The sequence below is a fragment of the Chiloscyllium plagiosum genome, unplaced genomic scaffold (genome assembly GCF_037043375.1).
Source record: "Chiloscyllium plagiosum isolate Xiang-an unplaced genomic scaffold, Cpla_swu_hap1 HiC_scaffold_16, whole genome shotgun sequence".
In the NCBI taxonomy this organism is placed as follows: domain Eukaryota; kingdom Metazoa; phylum Chordata; class Chondrichthyes; order Orectolobiformes; family Hemiscylliidae; genus Chiloscyllium; species Chiloscyllium plagiosum.
This window is the reverse complement of record NW_028270154.1, coordinates 28,807,198-28,826,035: the sequence shown is the minus strand read 5'-3', so window position 1 is coordinate 28,826,035 and position 18,838 is coordinate 28,807,198. Positions and strand designations below refer to the sequence as shown.

The following is an 18,838-nucleotide window of genomic DNA, read 5'->3' as shown; positions in this document are numbered from 1 at the left end:
TAGCCAGAGATATTTCCTCAGGACAGGATTGACTGGTATGAGAAGTCAGTTTGAAGATATTATGAGGAAGGTATAAAGGAGACGTCAGAGGTAGGTTCTTTATGCAGAGAGTTGTGAATGCATGGAATGCATTGCCAACTGCGGTGGTGGAAGCAAAGTCATTGGGGACATTTATGCGACTGCTGGACATGCACATGGATAGCAGTGAGTTGAGGGGTGCGTAGTTTAAGTTACTATATTTTACATTAGGATTAAATCTCGGCACAACATCGTGGGCCAATGGGCCTGTTCTGTGCTGTACTTTTCTATGTTCTATATTAACATTAATGGTAATGAATGTGAAGGGGAGATGATCAATGCCTGACATTTGTGGAGTATAAATGTACTTGGCATTTATCAACCCTAGGCTGAAAGTTGTCCATGTCTTGTTTATTGGGCACAGACTGTTTGATATTTTTTCAAAGAGACAATATCAATAGTTCTTTTGTCACTGATGCAAGGCAGAATGTACTGATGTTGTATGTGTAAATTTTACATTCCAGTGTGATAATATGCTGTGGCTTTATATCTGCAACTGAATGCCTATTTTAATCGAGTTCTTGAGTTTCTTGCAAAAGTATGGATCAGTTTTTACAATATTGGGATATTCTTTGATTCAAACATAATATTGCAATCCACATTTGACCTGTAAGCTTGTTGGGTATTTTGCCCTTTTGATCCAAGTACACAAAATAAACAATGTTGCACAGGTAAATCAAAATTCTAGAATTGGCCAATTACTCAAGGTGAACTTTCATATTTCCCATGCACTTAGGGACTGATCAAATATCACATTTTAGATTCTTATCTTTGCTTTCCCGGCACCTTCCCCTGCCACCACAGGAATTGCAAAACCTGCGCCCACACCTCCTCCCTCACCTCCATCCAAGGCCCTAAAGGAGCCTTCCACATCCATCAAAGTTTTACCTGCACATCCACCAATATCATTTATTGTATCCGTTGCTCCCGATGCGGTCTCCTCTACATTGGGAAGATTGTACGCCTCCTAGCAGAGCGCTTTAGGGAACATCTCTGGGACACCCTCACCAATCAACCACACTGCCCTGTGGCCCAACATTTCAACTCTCCCTCCTACTCTGCCGAGGACATGAAGGTCCTGGGCCTCCTTCACCGCCACTCCCTCACCACCCGACGCCTGGAGGAAGAACGCCTCATCTTCCACTTCGGAACACTTCAACCCCAGGGCATCAATGTGGACTTCACCAATTTCCTCGTTTCCCCTTCCCCCACCTCACCTCAGTTCCAACTTCCAGCTCAGCACCGTTCCCCATGACCTGTCCTACCGGCCTATCTTTTTTTCCACCTATGTATTCCACCCTCCTCTCCGACCTATCACCTTCATCCCACCCCCATCCACCCATTGTACTCTTTGCTACCTTCCCCCATCCTCCTCCCTGACCTATCATCTTCATCCCCACCCCCACTCACCTATTGTACTCTATGCTTCTTTCTCCCCACCCCCACTCTCTCATTTATCTCTCCACCCTTCAGGCACTCTGCCTGTATTCCTGATGAAGGACTTTTGCCCGAAACATTGATTTTGCTGCTCCTCGGATGCTGCCAGAACTGCTGTGCTTTTCCAGCACCACTCTACTCCAGAATCTGGTTTCCAGCATCTGCAGTCATTGTTTTTATCATTCTGTACATCACACTTGGACAAGTCTACTGGTATACTTGTATACTTCTACCCTGAAATCTGGTCTTGCAGTATCCATTTTCCAGATACTAATATTTCTAAGTTCCAAGAGGAAAGGGAAGAAACATTTGCACATTTCTGACCAGAGGTACACTTTCAGTATTTAAAAACAATGTTGCACTCATAGCAATGTTTAAAATTAAGAATACTTGATATAAAAGATGCTCTCGAAGGACCCACTCTAAATTTTCCAATGTTCAATGATTCATTTGCGATATGTTCATCATATACAGAGCAACATAGTGCTTAATGTCAAGCAAACCCTTTGCCGTCACTATGTAAAGGAACTATAAAGCTCTTACAGATCTTTGCACTGGCCTGGCAAAGCCTCAAAGGAGTACAAGTCCTTAAAGGTATAGCTGACGTTGTCAATAAACAGCCATTGGGCAGGTTCGTTTTTGCTCACCCAAAACTGGTCATGACTCCTTCATCTTTTGCCAATTCTCTGTTCTACCTTTATTCCAACAACCTACCAAGTTGTAGGCTGACAATTAGGAGGCAAGGGTAATATCCAACATTTCATACAAAGCTACAAAACATAACCCAGAATGAGGGCTGTGCTATTTAAAGGAACATTTATCAAGAAATACTCAAGCAGCATGTGTGATAACTAGTTTGTCCTTGAGGAGCTTTGCAGCATATGCCTGAGTATATAATTGTCTTCATCTGTTGCATCTGAAAAACTTTGATATCCTGATGAAGCAGCTTTTACCATTAGCTAGACAACAATGAGTACTGAATGAAGAGAAGAAAAACGATGGAGGATGGTGAATGGATAATATAACAACTAATACCGCTCCTACCTCCCAGAGGAATCAGAGACCTGTGCATTGAGAAGCTCTTTACCTTAATTAGGTCTTGTATTCGACAATAGTCATACAATTTCCTTATAACCGTAATTCAATTACATTCCTTTAGTCTAACATTATGAGCCTATCCTCCATTTCACTGGAAGGACAATTACTAACTTTAACAAATAAATATTGTCAAAGAATGTGAATATTGACCAAAAAAAGATTAATCACCTATGTTCAACCCCTTCATAGCTGTCAGGTATGCTAATTTTCCTATCCCTGTGCTCCTATAAAAATATCTTCCTCATGGCTACACTTTGGGTGATGGAAGGCCTCAGAACTTCCTTTGAGGACACTTCAACTGTCCTTGGAAGATGATCTCAAATATCTCTAGATTTATGGAGCTTGGCTTCAGGCTGAACAACCTTTGTGTGGGCTGCAACAGTTTGTGTTCACTAGTTGTGTGATACTGACTAGCAGTGATGGTATGTCTGCTAGCTGAGCAGGTATGCCATCATTCACAGCAAAGTTTTGCAAATACATGTGGAAATAAAGTGATGTCCTGAAAGTCCCTTTCAACAGAGTGCTCCCTTAATGGCAGTCACTGTTGAAAGAAGTTAAACGAAGCCATAGAAGTCATCAAAGCTAATATGTGGCTTTATCACCAATGGATTGATGGATCTGACTGCTTGGTCCATGGTAGAGTAGTCTCTGTGCACTAAATCTTCAAAAACTGCAAAATAGTAATTTTGGCTTCTCCTTGCTCCTCAACATTATGAACAAGCTTTCTCACAGGCTTCTGAATGCACAGGGCATTTTTCTGACACATGCCTGTTATGATCATTGCAAAAATATGGTCTGTCAATTTTCAAAATCTATCATTTGATATAAGTACCTGAAAACCTCATTGGCTAAAATAGTCTTAAAAGGGAAGAAACATGGACTTCAAATGGCCACAGTAATCAACTGACCGCAAACTAAGGCAATATTAGAAAACTCGTATGAAATAAAGCTGAAAATGTGTTGCTGGAAAAGCGCAGCAGGTCAGGCAGCATCCAAGGAACAGGAGGATCAGAACTGAAAAATGTGTTGCTTTTCCAGCAAATCATCCAAACTGAAATGACATTAAAAGATGTCAAAATGCCCAGTTGAGTCAGGCATTAAAAACTCACTTTTCATGGCATAATTTACACTTTCATGATAAATTGCAAAATCTGGACATTGAAGGTTGCCTGAAACTGTTCAGCTTGGAAAGCTTTTGAAAACAGGCTTGGGAATACACAAGCAAAATGTTTCAGTGGTTGTTTGGCCAAGAAGCAAACAGAGAAAGAACAAAAGGTTTTGTTACTGTAAGGGCTGGAAGACTTATTCTCTTCTGTTTCCTTCCCGTATTGAAAGGCATTAATGATAAAGCAAACTGGAGGATCATTTATTCACTGAGAACACAAGGATTCTGCAAATTTTGCTTATGCTGTGGATATGAGATATCAATTAAATAGGGATAGTCTCTGGCTCAACTGTAAAACCTCAAGGACTCTAAGAACTCTTTAAACTGTATATTTTTAAACTTCCTATTATTCTGACCCTTTTAAACATTGTGCCTCTATGTGTTAGATACCATGTTTTGTTATTTTTCTTGGGGTTAGTAAATAGTAAAATTCCTTGTGTTCATGTTGAAGGAAACCTTGTAATTGGCTCATTAATTTTGACTCGACCTACATTTTAATTGAAGTGTGATTTGCTGTGTGCTAAAAATAATTGAAAACCTTTGTTACAGCCAACTTTAATAAGAGGAGAGTTGATTCTCCCTTCCTCACTTGGTCTTGGCAATATCCATCAGGCTTTTGCAACAGTACAACCCTCTGAGCCAGCATCAGTGTTTGCTACAAAAGCATTGTATATAACATCAGTCCTGGCAATCTGGCTTATGAGGTCCTGCTTCTGGTTGTGCTCCTGCACACTAGAAAATCACCAAATACCAATATCACATTTAATCTTGCTCTGTGAAATCCCAATCGTGCCAAAATTTGAGCTGCAATCTGAAAGTCAGAACAAATGACCATGCATTCATTGGAATGCTGGGCTTCTTCTTCTGCTCGAGCTGAGGGGTATTGATATTTTCAGTAGCTGAGATGAAAGAGAGGTAGAAGGGTTAACATGTAACATGAGAGAAAAGAAAGAAGCAATGAATGTGTATTGAAAACATCTGTATCTTGTCATAAAATGTGTGTTGAGTGAGGGAAGTTGTAAGAATTGAGATTATAAAAAATAGCACATGTGGCATCTCCTGTCCAGTGTACCGTCTTCAAGGGGCAGTGATAGCTTCTTGGCAGGTTGTTCTCTCTCTGGTTTCCACACTTGTGTTCTGTACAATCTCTTCCGGCAAAAAGGAAGGGAAAGTGTTCGTGAGAATCTTCAGTTGTTTGGAGAATGTGGCTGGCTAGACAGAACAGCTGGTCATCTGGATGTGAACTTTGAGTTGTTTGAAAGTAAGAGTTCTGAAATTTGAACATGGAGAGGGAACTGACTTTGAAATACTGCAGTGATTGGAGAAGAGGTAGTGAAGGAGGATACCCTTTGTCTCTACCATGTATAATTAATAAGCAATATTTAATATCATCACCATGGTGGGTTTGATAGTGGAGAGTGGCAGGTGGGTTCCCTGCCACCTTTCCCCCTACACCTGGTGGGTACTATGCAAGCAAATGATGCGGAGTTACTTACGACCAGCTGTGGTAGAGTTGTAACAGTTTGGTGAATAGAAAGCCAACAGAGAATCACCCACCTACCATTGCTATTAAGCAACTTATGCATGCACCTCAGTCCTCTACCAGCCAGCAACTTACAATTCCCCTTCTGTCATCAGTAATATGATCTGTAATCCAGCAACGATACCAGGGCTTGATGTGTGTTGTTTTGGCTGTTGACAGTGCTGTCCAGCTTTGCTGCCATTCTGTAGAACATCAGGCCTCTGGTTGTTTAGCAACGCTCAATTGTTGGGATATCTGACCCAGGATGTTGAAGCCCATGGAAGGTTGACCACTGTCTAGTTGATTTCTTGAGTAATACTTCATTCAGCAGGTATTCCTTAAGAGGCACTGCAGAGCACGCACAGGGTCACCAACTGATGAGTGTGACCCCCATTGTTTTCATTAAATACCATCTTATAATGTTATAGTTATGTTCTGAGCAGGCATGCTATCTCACAGTGCCAGTGAACTGGCTTCGATTCCACCCTCAGCTGCTAGTCTGTGTAGAGTTATACATCCTCCCTGTGTCTGCGTGGGATTCCTGTGGGTGTTCTGGTTTCCTCCCACAATCCAAAGATGTTCAGGTTAGATGAATTGGCCATGCTAAATTGCCCATAGTGCACAAGGATGTGCAGGCTAGGTGGATTATCCATGGGAAATAAAGGGTCACTGGGATAGGGTGGGGGTGGATGGGTAGTCAAAGTTGGGGTGGGATGGGGATGGTTAGGTCAGGGTGGGATGCTCTTCAAAGGGTCAATGTAGACTTGATGGGCCAATTGGCTTGTTTCCATATTGTAGATACTCTATGTGTGAATGAGAGCAGCTTGTCACTTTAATAACCCCAGTTAGATCTATATATTTCTTGACAGCATTGCAGTTTGGTCCTTGCTACAATACTCCTAATATTTGCATACACAGCAATTCTTTCTCTCTGTGAAGAAGCTACATGGAGATCTTCCTGCTCTCTCGTAAAATGAGAATTTCTTTGATGTTCAATTGAGGAAAATCTGGGTGCCAACTTGCTTCCTCTTTCGGTGATTTCTGAACTAAATTCTTTTTGTGTCTGCAACCAAAATGTAGCCTCCTCCTTAAAAATTGCTTTTACCTTTAAGTGGTCCCCTGGATACCTTGGATCCCTCCATTTTCCCTTCAATAAGCATAAGCAAATCAGTAGTATTAACATCAGCAAGCAACATCACCTAGTATGGGCAATGCAAGTTCATTTCACTTGTTACAAGATTTCAAGACCAAGCCCGATGCTTATTGGTTTATAACAAATGAATATGTAGTTTGTTTTACATTTTATAATAAATGCACCATTTTGTCAAAGAAGTGCAAAATAATGTTCTGTAAAGTAACATACCCTTTATCAGGTCTGGGTATCTGAAGTAACAAATATTAAGAATGTTGATAACATTAAATGCAGATTTTTTTTAATGGCTTATTTAATTGCTGTGTGGAATAATAGGCTGGAAATCTAACCTTCAGCTTGTTAAGGGTACCTGTTTGGAGAAGAGTTTATTGACCTGGTTGGGCAAACAGTTTACTCAAAATATAATTGAAAATTTTAATTAAAAGCTATTTGTTGGAAGTTACTGGTTCAAGTTTTCTTCATTCATCAGCATATCCACAGTTGCTAGTTCAGAAAGGCTATTCATTATGGAATGTTTTGGAATGTTTTGATATGAAAGCTATATTTCATTCTAATTAATGCACAAAGTACTTGCTGAAAGACTCTGATTATTATCTTTATCACAGTTTACTAGATCTAATTTGTAGTTGATTACTTGGAAAGAAGGTTGCATTATTAATTATTTGGAGATAAAGTAGAACATGGAACTGCAAACATAGGGCTAATCCAGTAGTTCAGAACTAATGTTATGGGAAGATTTGTTCTGATAATGTAATATTAAGAGGTTGACAAGATGTTTTATGATATAAATAGATAATGTGTCATGGACAACTGTGGAATATGATAAATGGAAGCATAAAGTGATGAGATAATCTGTGAAGCTGTGAGTGGGTTATGATGGAGCTCACAACTACAGATACCTATCGCATCACCTGATTAGTCCAGGCATAATCAGTTTTTTTCTACTCTGTGCTACTTTATTCAACCCTTGGAATGACTTCTACAAATCCCCATTGATTTGATTAGAATCTTGAACCCTGTGACAATTTTGGACTTTCTAAGCATTAAAAGGTTAGATTAGATTCAATTCCTTACAGTATGGAAACAGGCCCTTCAGCACAACAAGTCCACACCGAACCTCCAAAGAGTAATCCTCCCAGACCCATTTCCCTACTCTAAATTGACCCCTGATTAATGCACCTAACACTATGGGCAATTTAGCATGACCAATTCACCTGAATGCACATTTTTGGATTTTGGGAAGAAACCAGAGCACCTAGAGGAAACCCACGCAGACCTGGAGAGAATGTGAAAGCTTCACGCAGACAGTCGCCTGAGACTGGAATCGAACCCAGGTCCCTGGCACTGTGAGGCAGCATGCTAACCACTGAGCCACCATGTCACCCAAACAATTAAACATTTTGACGTATATTTTGAAGATTTCACATCTTTTTGAGGTTTTGTCTGGAAAGCTTCTCCTTTTTGTATGCCATTCATACAAGAACTACTTCATGGAAGGTGAGAATTGGATCCTAAGCAGCAATAACACAACATCTCTGAGACCTGCTGATGAAGGCAGAAGACTCTGTAGCAGTCTACTTACTCTAATCTTACATGTTGTCTTTTGGTGGTTATGGTTTCTGCTGTGCATGGTAAGTTTAATTTGCTGATTCATGTGGCCTTTATGTCTGTGTTTAGGTACCTGGCCACCTCTCCTGTTGCTGTGGTGTCAATGTAGTCACATGTGAATTTTATGGCTGGACGCAGGAAATGCCCTTTTAGCACTGGATAGCTTCCAGGATGTTGCTGTGCATATAACATTTATTCCGTTTGTGCAAGGCAGTACCTTCAGCCATGTGTGACAGCATTGTGCCTTTAAGAAAGATTTGTTTTGTTGTGTGTCTTTTGCAGAGAAGTATTGCCACAGTGGTATAGGAACGTCTACTTCAAAAACAGTGGGTAAACAGCTTTGAGCTCCCTGAGTGTTTGTCTTTTTTAAAATTAGACAAAAGAAACATGAGTGAGTGGAGTCAGCATCATACAGACCCAGAGTTTTCATTTTGCTTCCTGTTGGGATATGGAGATGGCTGTTGAAGCTGACAGATACTGTTCTTTCTCTGCTCTAGCCTCTCCGCTACTAGATTGTTTCTTTCAATTTTTCTTTCTCCTGGTCTGCGGTAGAGATAGCAAGTGATGAAAATCTGTTCAGCTGAATTTGGCTTTGTCAAAGGTGTGTTTATAGTATGCTGCTGTATTGGAACAGTTGATGATTAGTAGTTAAACAACATATTACTTTATTAAAAACTTCAGCAGAGTTAAAGTTATGCCAATTCTTTTTGTTTGTATCTTAGTGTTGTAAGAATAAAGTGTGTTTTGCTTAAAGCCCAGCCATGAACCAGTCAAATCAAATCTGGAACACAGTGCCTTACACTTGCCTTCAAATAAAATTAAAAGTTAGGGTTTAAGCTATCTCATTGATATATTTTGAGGGTGTTTGATCTCATCCATAACAAAAGAGAATGCAAAAGCAATTTGTAATTTGTCACTAAGTGTACAACAGTATCTATGGCATTACTCCTCTGAGATTTTACCTCTTCATGTAAGGATGCACTTGGTGTCCTGTTTTATTTGTTTGCTGTTACTGAAATGGCTGAATTTGGAGACCACTCAACAACTGTAGTTGCAATCTGTGTTCTACACATTGACTCATTTCACTGAAGATCCAAATGCACTCAATAATCTCTGTCCTTGAGGCATCACTTTTTAAGCAGGCTTTTCAAAATTCTACTTGGATTTTAACTGCAGTTGAGAACAGTCATACCATTATATAATCACCTTTGTGTTCCTAGCTGTGATGTAGCAGCTATTTTTCTTATTTGGATAGGATATGTGCTTAATAGAATCATTGGAATAGGTATAATCATGATGGTGACTCAGGTAGCTCTTGAGGCCTACCTCCTTATGCTAAAATGATGTTGTGGAGCCAGGATTAAAAAATCATTGGATAAGAAGGATGCTAGTGAGAACTATTAAGGAGTTTATGATGTTAATTTGGTTTAACTGATGACCAATCAGAAATTGACAATCAGAATCCCACTGCAATTTGTATTTATATATAGAATGAGATCGTTAATTTCTGAAAATGAAATTCTTTGGAAAAGTCACCAAACCTGTGAAGATATCCTGCACGGGCATTCTTTTAAAAAATCATGTAAGGTAAATGCTACACCGAATCTGTTCAGACGTTTCTTAGTTTTTAGAGAGTCTTAATTAGGAAGAGAGATTGGATAGACTAGGTTGTTTTCCTTGAAGCAGAGGAGTCTGGGGGAAATGAAATTGAAATAGTAAAATTATAAGCGTCATTGATAAAGTAGACGGGGAGAAACTTTTCTTGTTGGAGTGACCAAGGGGTATACTTTTTAAGGTGAGTGGTGGAACATTTAGAGGGGATGTGAGGAAAATCTTGTTTCGCCCACAGCATGGTGGGAGTCTTGAACATGCTGCACCTAAGGGTGGTAGAGGCAGAAACCCTTATGAAGTATGAGAAATATTAAAATGTGCACTTATGATGTCAAAGCAATTTTCTGATTAAGGACTTATGCCTGAAATGTCAACTCTCTTGCTACTTGGATGCTGCCTGACTTGCTGTGCTTTTCCAATGCCACACTTTCAATTCTGACTCTCCAGTGTCCTCACTTTCTCCATTCAAGGCTATGGACCAAGTCCTAGAAAATGGGATGAGTATTGGTGTTTCTTCTGACTGGTGCAGATCTGATGGGCCAAAGGGTCACCTCTGTGCTGTAGACTTCTATGACTCTGACTCAATTATGAATTCTGGAACTGAAAGGTACTTTCAGTTATGATGCCATGGGACTATTATTGATTGTTGTGAAAAACCCATTTGTTTCACTATCATCGTTTTAGGAATGAAAATCTGCTATCCTTGCCTAGTCTGGCAAACATGTGACTGGACCCACAGACTCCTAACTGCCTTGAAAATGGCTTCAGCAAACAACTCAGCTCAAGAGTAATTAGGAATGGGCAACAAAAACTGGGCTTGCTAGCAACTTGAAGGAATTTAAAAAAAAAATCCTTTGAACAGATTTTATGTAATATTTTAAATGAATTTTTAACTAAATGCACAGACAGGATATCTTCACAGATTTATAAGGATTTTTACAGCAAATTTCATTTTAAGGAATTAACAATCTCAGTCTGTATATACATAAAACATCATTGCAGAGAATAAATATCACCTTCATTATTGAAATAACTCGCAATCACTCCATGTTCTGTGCTTTCGCCATCTGTGAAGATCATTAATGCTGATCGGAACTTCACTTACTTCACAATGTGAGACATATTAAATAATTCTCATCATACTTATGAACAACATCCAGCTCTCTCCTCAGAACATCATCGATCTCTTGAAGATATCTTGTGCCAAAATGAGTTAATTCAGATCAAATTCCCAGCCAATTCTTTCAGAATGAACCAAGAATTTCTCCATGAATCAAAACAAAGAACATAAGAAAAATATATTATGAAAAATCCTCCATTGCCTGTTAAGAAATCTTCCTGTTTCATTTTAGTTCAGTAAATTAGGCCAACTATTTCTTCCTTTTGGTGCCTCAACCTAACAGATTTAATGACAGAAATGAAGACGTGCTTTTGACACATGTATCACACCCAGCTAGAACATATCACGTGTATGCAATAACTGGGAAACCAGCACTCCTTAAAAATGGTAATACACATTACGTTAACTTAAAATTATACTATTCTAGAATTTTGTTTTTTTATTTAATATTATTGTTTGGAGAATTTTGTTGTGTCTGGTGTGACCGAGAAAACTAAGGGTGGGAAAGTACGATGTGAGTGAAAAATTTGATTCTCAGCATTGTGAAAAATTTTCTTTTTTTACTGCAAATCATAAATGGCTATTTCAGAACCTGCCCACTGAGCAGTAACTACCTTAAGCTTATGCATTTGCACCTTATTAAAGCCCAACTAGCCTTTTTTATATGTCACCTCCTGTTATCCTCTTCTTCGCGGAAAAAACTAGACAGTGCAAAAGCCTGGCATATAAATCAGTGTGGGAATCTGGTGGCTGCAAGCTGTAATATGTTTGCTCCAGCTGTTTCTCCACAACATTCCTGCCTAATCCATGGTCATCATCCTCCTCAACACTTCATCCATTGCATGTTGGCATGAGCAAACTACCAGCTTTGCTACATCATCATGCCTGCTCTCAGAGCATCTCAGGAGGCACTTCAGCGCTTTAACACTTTGGAGATTAGGAACACTTAGAACGTGAATGCTTCTGCCATGTCATTTTGCTCGCAGGGCAAAGATGTCTCCTGTATTTGCATCGGATACATTTTATGGCTCTTAGCTTGCTTTCTTAATGTCCACTCACTTTACTGCTCACCTGGAGGCTACCAGCCTCTGTTTACTTCACATTGCATTGTTATAGCACTCTCACTGACTTCAGAACTGATCTACAAGCTACCAGCCTCGATGTGGCTAGCATTGTCTTTTAAATACAGAAGGTCTTTGGTATTCAGTTACAAGTTGCCACCCTCCCTGGCTTCCAATACCGGAAGTCAGTTTTTTGATGGTGGCGAGCACTGACTAGTCATTTGATCAATTAGACCAGGGAAGGACATGTGGACACTTTGCTGTATGGCACCATTAAATCAGACCAGCAGCATGTGCCAGCATTGTATGGGTAAATGTAAACTTGAAGCAAATGGCACTGTGTAAAAGTCAAAGGGGAGCAGTCCTTGTTGGTGTGAAGGAGGGACAACCTCCCATCGAGGATACTGCAACAGTCAGTTAAGGGGTTTATTCAATTCCACTAGAGGGTTGCCCACAGTCAGTCAGGCACTACAACCTGGCAGAAACTGGGAATCTGCATCTTTGCACTTTATGAGTTGGGCCACAGTCAGTCCTACAGGTCAGGTGAACATGGTCCAGGAATCACCGGTAGGTCAGTCAAGGTGCTGGTAAGATATCAGTCCAAGGTGGGGGAGGGCCAGGTTTCCCTATAGTGAGATAAATGGAAGGGCTTGCATATGATGGTAGTAGATGAAAGAACAGTTTCTTGAAATGCAGGAGACATAGTGAGGTGTTCCCAGTGCATGAATACAAAGCTCATAGGGTTGGGAGGATGAGGTGGTTGAGAGCCAATGAATTAACAGGATGCATAAAATACTGGAAGTTGTAATCCATAATTTTTATTTGTGGAGTAGCAGAGTTAGTGAGTACAGGCCTTGAGTGGGAGGGAGCAGAAAAAATGGTGGCACTTAATCTTGCAGAGATCAGATGATCAATGAGCTTCTTTCTCAACTATTTATTTACAGGCTAGCTGTGTCAGATAATGTGACCTCTTGTGATGGCCTGTTGGAAAAGGAACTGCTCTCCTTTCTATTAACTTATCTGTGAAAAGGGGAGAGAGTTTTCCTCTAAGCTATGTCACAGACCTACAGAATTATTATCGAGTAAAAGGGTTGGTAATCACAGTGAGCACCATTGTGTGAGGGACAGTGCCTGCCTCTCAGCATCTGAAGTGCTACCAGAGATGTCTCTGTTATAGAGAGGATATTAAGTTGAAGCTGGTTCAGAAGAAATTTACAAAGATGTTGTCTGGAATGGAATGTTTGAAATATAAGAGGCTGGGACATTTTTCATTGGAGCGTAGGAGTTCGAGGGGTGACCTTATAGAGGTTTATTGTCCAGTTTGATTTCTGTTAATAGCAGGAGGAAGACCTTTCCCTATTGACAGGATGTGGAATTTCTTTGTTCACTCACTGAATGGTTAAAAATAGATGGAATTGTTAACAACTGGGATGTAACTCTTGTGTGATTTGTTTTTGTTAAAATTGTTGAAGGCAGGTGCTCCATATCATATTTGAAAGATGGTATTTATATATTATATCACAGTTACCTATACAGTCAATTTTGCCCACACAGCATAATTAATTTTCAATATTTTAGAATTGAGGGAACATCTGTAATGCTGATGCTGGTCAATGAATTTGGATTTAATATGAATACCTAGACAAAGCTTGAGTATACTCATTGCTTTGAATCCGACTTAAAAGGCACGAGTGTTATAGCAGCTCAGTATAAACAATAGTACCATGTACATTCGCGATTGCTACTTGTTGTCCCTGTAGAGCCAGGTCATTCTCATTTTATGCCTTATACCAACAGATTTATTATTCAAATAAAACCAACTCATTCACTGTCCAGTAAAGGCACCTTAATTAGGCAATTAAACCTAGTTAAAGGCCTCTTCCTAGTGCTATTCAGATTTAATATGCCAGGAAAGGGCAACACCCAAAATGCGCCTTGACTTGTTTTTCCCTGTATGCTTAGGCCAATAAAATGTTCATTCGGAAGGGGCAGGCCTTCTTTGACTGCTGAATGTCAATTTTGGGCTCTTCCCCCCCACAATCCACCATCCTCCACCACCATGATTTTCCCTCTGCCTATTCATTTTCCTGAAATTCCCACCCCTTTAAACTTGACCTGTGAGTCTGGCCTTTGGCAAGATTGTAAACTTACTTGAAGGTCTGATCCAATGCAGCATATCTTCCCCTTGTCCTACCTGCAGCACTGGCAGTGATTACTAAGCCTATCAGTGTGGTCAGTACTGTAGAGCTGCTGGTAACTGATTGAAGAGGGTTGTAGTAATGAAAAGGCACTCAGCCCAAAACCCAGGATGAAAGCTCATGGGAGATGCACTCACCTCCAATATTTACACTGGAGAACACGTTACCCCACCTACCTGCCCCAGCACATAATTCATATCACTGTTCCAGATCAATGACTTTTCTTTATTATTATTCATTGCATGTACTGGCTAGATCAGTATTTGTTGCTCATCTCTAATTTCTCAGTGCCAGTTAAGAGTCAACCACAATGCTATGGGTTAGGAGTACATAGAGGTCAGACCAAGTAAGGATTTAGGTTTTCTGTAAAAGAATATTAGTGAGCTAGATCAGCTTTTACAGCAATCAATAGCATTTTAATTTCAGGTCTTTGTTTTAGAAATTGAATTCAAGTTATGCCATAGAATTTGGATCCATGTTCCCTGAACATTAGCCTGGTGTTCTGGGTTACTAGGAGAAAGTGAGGACGGCAGATGCTGGAGATCAGAGCTGAAAATGTGTTGCTGGAAAAGCGCAGCAGGTCAGGCAGCATCCAAGGAGCAGGAGAATCAACGTTTCGGGCATGAGCCCTCCTTCAGGAATCAGGAGTTCTGGGTTACTAGTCTAGTCACATTCCCATTATGCTATCTCCTCTGTTTTGAATTATTTGGCAGTTGAGTTTACTCCATGATTTAACAGTGCTTACATTAAAATTTCATGTGAAAGATAACATTCTAGAAGTTTTGTATGCAATTATCTGAACGACATGGATGGGGAGTATTTTGTTCAGAAAATTAAACGTTTGGATAATCAAATGCATTATTGAAACTTTGTCTCTGTATATTAATATTGATGATTCATTTTCATTTAACAGGAGTATACCATTGACATATTTTTTGCCCAAACATGGTATGATAGACGTCTCAAATTTAATAGCACGATGAAGGTCCTCCGACTCAACAGCAACATGGTTGGCAAAATTTGGATACCAGACACGTTCTTTAGAAATTCCAAGAAGGCTGATGCCCATTGGATAACGACTCCAAATAGAATGCTTCGGATATGGAATGATGGAAGAATATTGTACACGCTAAGGTAATTTAAGCTAACTTGTTAACATTTTGGTTAAGTATAAGAAAAGCATGAACATAATCCTCACGTCAGTTGAGGGCACTTTTAAGATTGTTATCGTACACAACTATTTTCATTCGCTTGATTTTAGTGACAGTAAATATCATGTTATTGTCATGAGATACGAGAATAGTTCTAGTTTGCAACACTTAATGATGATCAAATTAATTGATAAACAAACCTTCAAGATCTGATTACTTTGGTCCTGAATTTCCTGAAGCTCCCTGCTGATTTGGTAATGTAAGTTCATTATAAGTACATCGAAAACTTATTTACATGCATAACCATACCACTACACTTTCTCATTATTGAAATTGTTGGCACTGATTTTTCTGGGTAAGGAATCAACGGTTAGACTTTTTGCCTTTTTTGTTTTAATTTGTTAAAAAAAAAGGTTGCTGGAAGTGCAATAGCAACAGAGTTCCTGGGATCTTGGTGATAAATAAGACCAGCAGTGCCATCCCTTTTAATTAATGTGATTTAAGGATTAAGAAAGAAGCTGAGGAATGAACTAAAAGGAAATTGGATTAATTCCAATCAAACCAAATATAGAAAAATAAATAAAGAAGGGAAAAATGGTATTAAGATGCAGGAAAGTGAAGTAAGACAAGAAGTCAAATTTGAAATTTTTGACTTATGCGAGACTTTATTGTATGCAGGATTGTAACTCAACAGTTTAAACTGCTTCCTTTCTACACCAGAGAGGTTGTTTGGCATTAAGTATTAGCACATCATTATTTCAGTTCTCAAAATATGCTTTTACTTTTTGTGTCATGTTCAATTTCAGCTTAATTTTCCAAAGCCAGCATATTCCTAAAAGTAAAGAGGACCATAAGGACAAGTTGTCTTTTTTTGCAAAGCTTATGGTGAAACATCAGAATTTGTCCAGAAATGAGATGATTTGCAATTCACAAAATATCTGTTTCTGACCATAAGCTATTGGATCATTTATGCGATTAAGAGTGAGTGTAATTAAGCTTTCTGTTATTTTGGTTGCAAATTCTGGGCTATTATAGCTTTTTCCTACAACTTTGCTAATTAAAAACATCATTCAATAATTAAACCACAATTGAATGATGCTGAGAGCGACAGGGCTATAATGCACTTTAATTAGTTAGGTGCCAGTAAGGATGTTCACTCACTGCCTAACCAGGACTGCTACAAATTCCCAAAGACAGCAATGAATATTTTGCCATTGGTTCGATATTTTGGTTTGAAATCAGATAGATCTGAATTATTCAATCACTTCAAAAATGCATTTCTTAAATAATAATGAATGAAATATTGTATGCTGCTTGTTGTAAATTGATATTTAGGGAGATTATTACCCCGTTAGTTCTAAATGCACACCAATTTTATTTAAATTCTAAAGAATTTATAAATGCACTTGATGTGCAACATATTAAGGTATTTGGGTAGTGCTGAAGCGAATATTTACAGTCTGATTTTCTTCACTGGAATACTCTCAGAAATTAGATCAGTAAGGTAACTAAATTTATCTTTGATAATCTAATACAACACTTACTGTGATTCACTGCTAATGGTATTATGACATCAATTGTATTATTTTTATCTAAACAATATTCACCGTTAATGAGTATTTGAAATGTTCCATCATATAAGTTTTACATGCTTAAAACACTACAGCTTGTATTATGAAGTATAATATATTTTGTGCGTCTTATAAAGTATGCTGAGTAAATGATTTTTGTTGGTCTCCATTTCTTACATGTGTAAATACATATGCCTGTGTCTTTGATTCACACCTGACACATAATTTTATATATGTCATACATGGGTGAATATATTTCTCTATAATTACTGTTTCTGTCATAATGAGACTGCCCCCTCAATTATTTCAACACTTAACATGAGCTTTTACTATTTTTAGGTTGACAATTGAAGCTGAATGTCAGCTACAACTGCATAACTTCCCAATGGATGAGCACTCATGCCCTTTGGTATTCTCGAGTTGTATGTATAACTTTATGAGTTATAATTTAATCACTATATAAAACAGCAGTGTCATCTGATAGAGAATTTCACAATGTTTAAAAGACTGTTTTGTCACAAAGAAGACTGGAAGAGATGTACTTACAAACTTTAGTACATATTTATTTATTTTTATTCATTTGTGGGATATGGGAATCACTGATTGGCCAGCATTTATTGCCTGCTGCCCTGGAGAAGGTGGTGGAGACCTGTCTTCTTGAAGCACTGCAGTCCACTTGCTGTGGATTGACCCACAATGTTATTAGGGAGAGGATTGAATATTTTTAATATTTTCAGGCGAATTATTTTACTAAAGTACACATTGTAAATGTATATAGCATGACAAAAAATTATAATCTAGGAGATTTTTGCCAGCAACAATAGTTAAACATTTCCATCGTAACACAATGGAAACTCTTAGTTGTTCTTTATTTGTGATAGCTATGCTTATCTAGAGATGTTGCTAGTTTTCCCTTTGTCTGCAGCTGGCATGAACCATGAGGTTGGGAGTCATAGCAGGGAAGGGATTAGGGGCATGGGAGTGGGTAGGGGGTCATGAAGGGAAGGGGGCCAGGTTTGTTCCGTGCTCTTGTCTATTGATGTTTGGAAGTATGTCTTCAGGCAGAAGGTTGTCTCCAACAGAGGAATGGGAAGATAACTTAATGGCATGTACCTTGATGAATTTTCAGGAATGTGCATGTCATTTAGAACATAGAACATAGAAAAGTACAGCACAGAACAGGCCCCTTGGCCCACGATGTTGTGCCGAGGTTTAATCCTAATGTAAAATATAATAACTTAACCTACACACCCCTCAACTCACTGCTATCCATGTGCATGTCTAGCAGTTGCTTAAATGTCCCCAATGATTTGCTTCCACCACCATTGCTGGCAATGCATTCCATGCATTCACAACTCTCTGCAAAAAGAACCTACCTCTGATGTCTCCTCTATACTTTTCTCCTAATATATTAAAACTATGTTACCTCGTACCAGTCAATCCTGCCCTGGGAAAAAGTCTCTGGCTATTGACTGTATCTATTCCTCTCATTATCTTGTATACCTCGATCAGGTCTCCTCTTTTCCTCCTTCTCTCCAGAGAGAAAAGGCCAAGATTATTCAACCTTTCTTCATAAGGCAAGCCCTCCAGTCCAGGCAGCATCCTGGTAAACCTTCTTTGCATCCTCTCCAAAGCCTCTGTATCTTTCCTATAGTAGGGCGACCAGAACTGGACACAATACTCCAAGTATAGTCTCACCAGGGACTTGTAGACCTGCAGCAAAACCTCGCAGCTCTGAAATTCAATCCCCCTGTTAATGAAGGCCAAAACACCATATGCCTTCTTAACAACCCAATCCACTTGGGTGGCAACTTTGAGGGATCTATGTACTTGCACACCCAGATTCCTCTGTTCATCCACACTGCCAAGAATCCTGTCTTTAATCCAATATTCAGCATTCGACCTTCCAAAATGCATCACTTCGCATTTATCCAGGTCGAACTCCATCTTCCATTTCTCAGCCCAGCTCTGCATTCTGTCTATGTCGCGCTGCAGCCTGTAGTAGCCCTCGATACTATCAACGGTACCTCCAACCTTTGTGCCATCTGCAAATTTACTACCCACC

At 39.2% G+C, this 18,838-nt stretch overlaps 1 protein-coding gene across 4 annotated transcripts in view; it reads left to right on the top strand.

Annotated features, from left to right (window-relative positions):
• LOC122556555 (gamma-aminobutyric acid receptor subunit gamma-2-like) overlaps positions 1 to 18,838 on the top strand; it is a 130,841-nt gene that overhangs the window by 13,290 nt on the left and 98,713 nt on the right. For all 4 annotated transcript variants that reach the window (XM_043703348.2, XM_043703347.2, XM_043703343.2 and 1 more), the window contains 2 exons: positions 14,965 to 15,185; positions 17,113 to 17,195. In XM_043703348.2, coding sequence (XP_043559283.1) covers positions 14,965 to 15,185; positions 17,113 to 17,195 — 304 coding nt within the window. The remainder of the gene's footprint in view (positions 1 to 14,964; positions 15,186 to 17,112; positions 17,196 to 18,838) is intronic.